Source organism: Drosophila sulfurigaster, chromosome 2R, assembly GCF_023558435.1.
Source record: "Drosophila sulfurigaster albostrigata strain 15112-1811.04 chromosome 2R, ASM2355843v2, whole genome shotgun sequence".
NCBI classification, from domain to species: domain Eukaryota; kingdom Metazoa; phylum Arthropoda; class Insecta; order Diptera; family Drosophilidae; genus Drosophila; species Drosophila sulfurigaster.
The window spans coordinates 775149-777185 of record NC_084882.1 but is presented as its reverse complement, the minus strand read 5'-3'; the positions used below and the strand labels follow the sequence as shown (position 1 = coordinate 777185).

The following is a 2037-nucleotide window of genomic DNA, read 5'->3' as shown; positions in this document are numbered from 1 at the left end:
TGATTGGCGAAATGCGGAAAGTAGTCCTGCTGAGAGGACATTGACATTTGTTTCTAGGTCCTGTACCGAGTTGATGTTACCCGGCGGACCAAGAGACTTGGAAACAAGGCTAGAGAATTTAGTATTGCGGGGATTTCTGAACGGCTGAGCCGCAGGTACCCTGTTAAATGGAATAGTAAATTGAATGTACTTGTGATCCGAGAAGGAGGGTCTATCCAGGACCCTCCACTCTTCTACATTGGTACACTCAGTCGCAATCGTTAAGTCCAGCACATTACAAGAGGTGGGACCTACATAGGTAGATACCTCACCTCCGTTGGCTAGTCTAAGCTTATTGTTAAGGATAAAATCAAGAACTGACTCACCCCTGTCGTTAATGTCGGGACTTCCCCAGACGCTATGGTGGGCGTTGGCGTCCGTTCCGATGATAAGGTGTTTTTTGGAGGAGCAGACCATGTCCACCAGCCTCCGCAGCTCGTCAGGTGGAGCCGGCATGTCGTGGGCCATGTAGCAGGATGCCAGCAGCAAACATCCCTCACGGCTCTCCAGCACCACCACGGTAAGATCGTCATTGCTGTAATTAGGCAGTAGATGAGCTTTTAGCCCCTTTTTTATAAGGATGGCAGTTCTCGATCTACTTACCAATGTCGGGACGTACAGATCGTAATTAAGCGACTTCAGCCCAGCAACCGTGTTGCCCGACGCTATCCACGGTTCTTGGACCAAAGCCGCGTAGGCGGACACTTGCTCCATGGCAAGGAGTAGCTCCGCCGAAGCCGTTTTAGATTTATGGAGGTTGAGTTGCAGCACACTCATTAGAGGTTAGCAAACTCGCGGGGGGGCCCGTCTCCATGGACAGTTCCTCCCCCATCTCCTCCGTCTCATCAGTCAAGCTGAGGTGCTGGGTGGCGTCGGTCACGCTCTCAAGACCGAGATCTGCCTCAACCTCCCCTGACCTCAGCGTGTGTGTGTCCTTGTCGTTCGGATGACGTTTCTTGAGGCGAAGGTACACGCTCCCTAAGCCCCACGCCATCTTCCCATTGCGTTTATATAGCAGATCCTCGGCCTCCTTGTTGATCTGAATGATTACGTGCTGTCCACCACTGGGTAAAGGTTCATCAACCTTCAGCACGGACCAATCACTCGTCGGTATGGCCGGGTTCTGCTTTTTAAGCAGCTGAAGCGCCCGCTCGCCCTGAACAACTATTGGGAAAAGGACTTTCGCCTTCGGCATGGACGGAATATTATTCCTGTCCACCACGTCCAGCTTGGCCCCCTCCCACAGTCCGTCCAGTTTGGGTACGGTCGCTTGCAGCCACTGCAATGTTGGGTCGTCCTTGCATGTCAGGATCTTGACACCATTCATCCAGCCAGTGCCTTCGAATGTAGGCATTGGACTGTCTGGGACATTCTCCATCCTGACAAACAGTGCGTCGACCAGCTTACTATGGGTCAACCGCCACCGCTCTGCAGACATTTTACCGTTAGGGTCCCCTCTGTCGATGAGAGCAACGGCGAGATGCCGCCTGGCAGTTTCAGCAACCGTTGCTCTCTGTCTCGTCTTGTTCGTGTTGGTGGAGCCAGGTGCTCGCAGCCTCTTGCTCACTGGGGCCCCTTGCTTGGGACTCTCAGCGGACCGTTGGCGCTTGCTTGCCATGGACTCCACCTTGTTGTTGGCAGAACCGGTAGAACCGGTCTGCACTTTAGTGTCTTTTGGAAGGGGCTAAGTTGGTTTTCCCGCATCCATGTGTTGGCCCAGGCAAGCCTCTCCTGGTCCTTGACGGACAGGTTTGCCACGCCACTAAGCCTTGCGTGAATACGGGTCGCCGCCTTATTTTTGGCCTTCTCCTTCAGCCCCCCGTGCCCCGCTGCGCAACCTTGGAGGTGCTGACGATAGGCAGGGGTGACTGAAGAGGAAGACGTTCCCCCTCCACTGTAGAAATTGGCGCAGCGCTCTTTTGGTCCGTGTCGGTTAAGACCACAGCACCCGCGCGCACCAACCTCGAATTTTTGGTGGCAGTGTTGTTACAACTGATT

General features: G+C 54.0%; 1 protein-coding gene across 1 annotated transcript; it reads right to left on the bottom strand.

The window, feature by feature from the left end:
* Positions 1–269: 269 nt before the first annotated feature.
* LOC133837417 (uncharacterized) lies at positions 270–1674 on the bottom strand. The gene is made up of 2 exons (XM_062268167.1): positions 643–1674; positions 270–574 (listed from the first exon to the last, which is right to left on the bottom strand). Exon 1 carries the CDS (start codon positions 1655–1657, stop codon positions 788–790), a length of 870 nt encoding a protein of 289 aa, XP_062124151.1. The 5' UTR covers positions 1658–1674; the 3' UTR covers positions 270–574; positions 643–787.
* Between the last annotated feature and the right edge of the window lie 363 nt (positions 1675–2037).

Excerpts from the sequence above, each read along its gene's own strand:
- LOC133837417 (XM_062268167.1), bottom strand. The coding sequence starts at position 1,657 with ATGGCAAGCAAGCGCCAACGGTCCGCTGAGAGTCCCAAGCAAGGGGCC.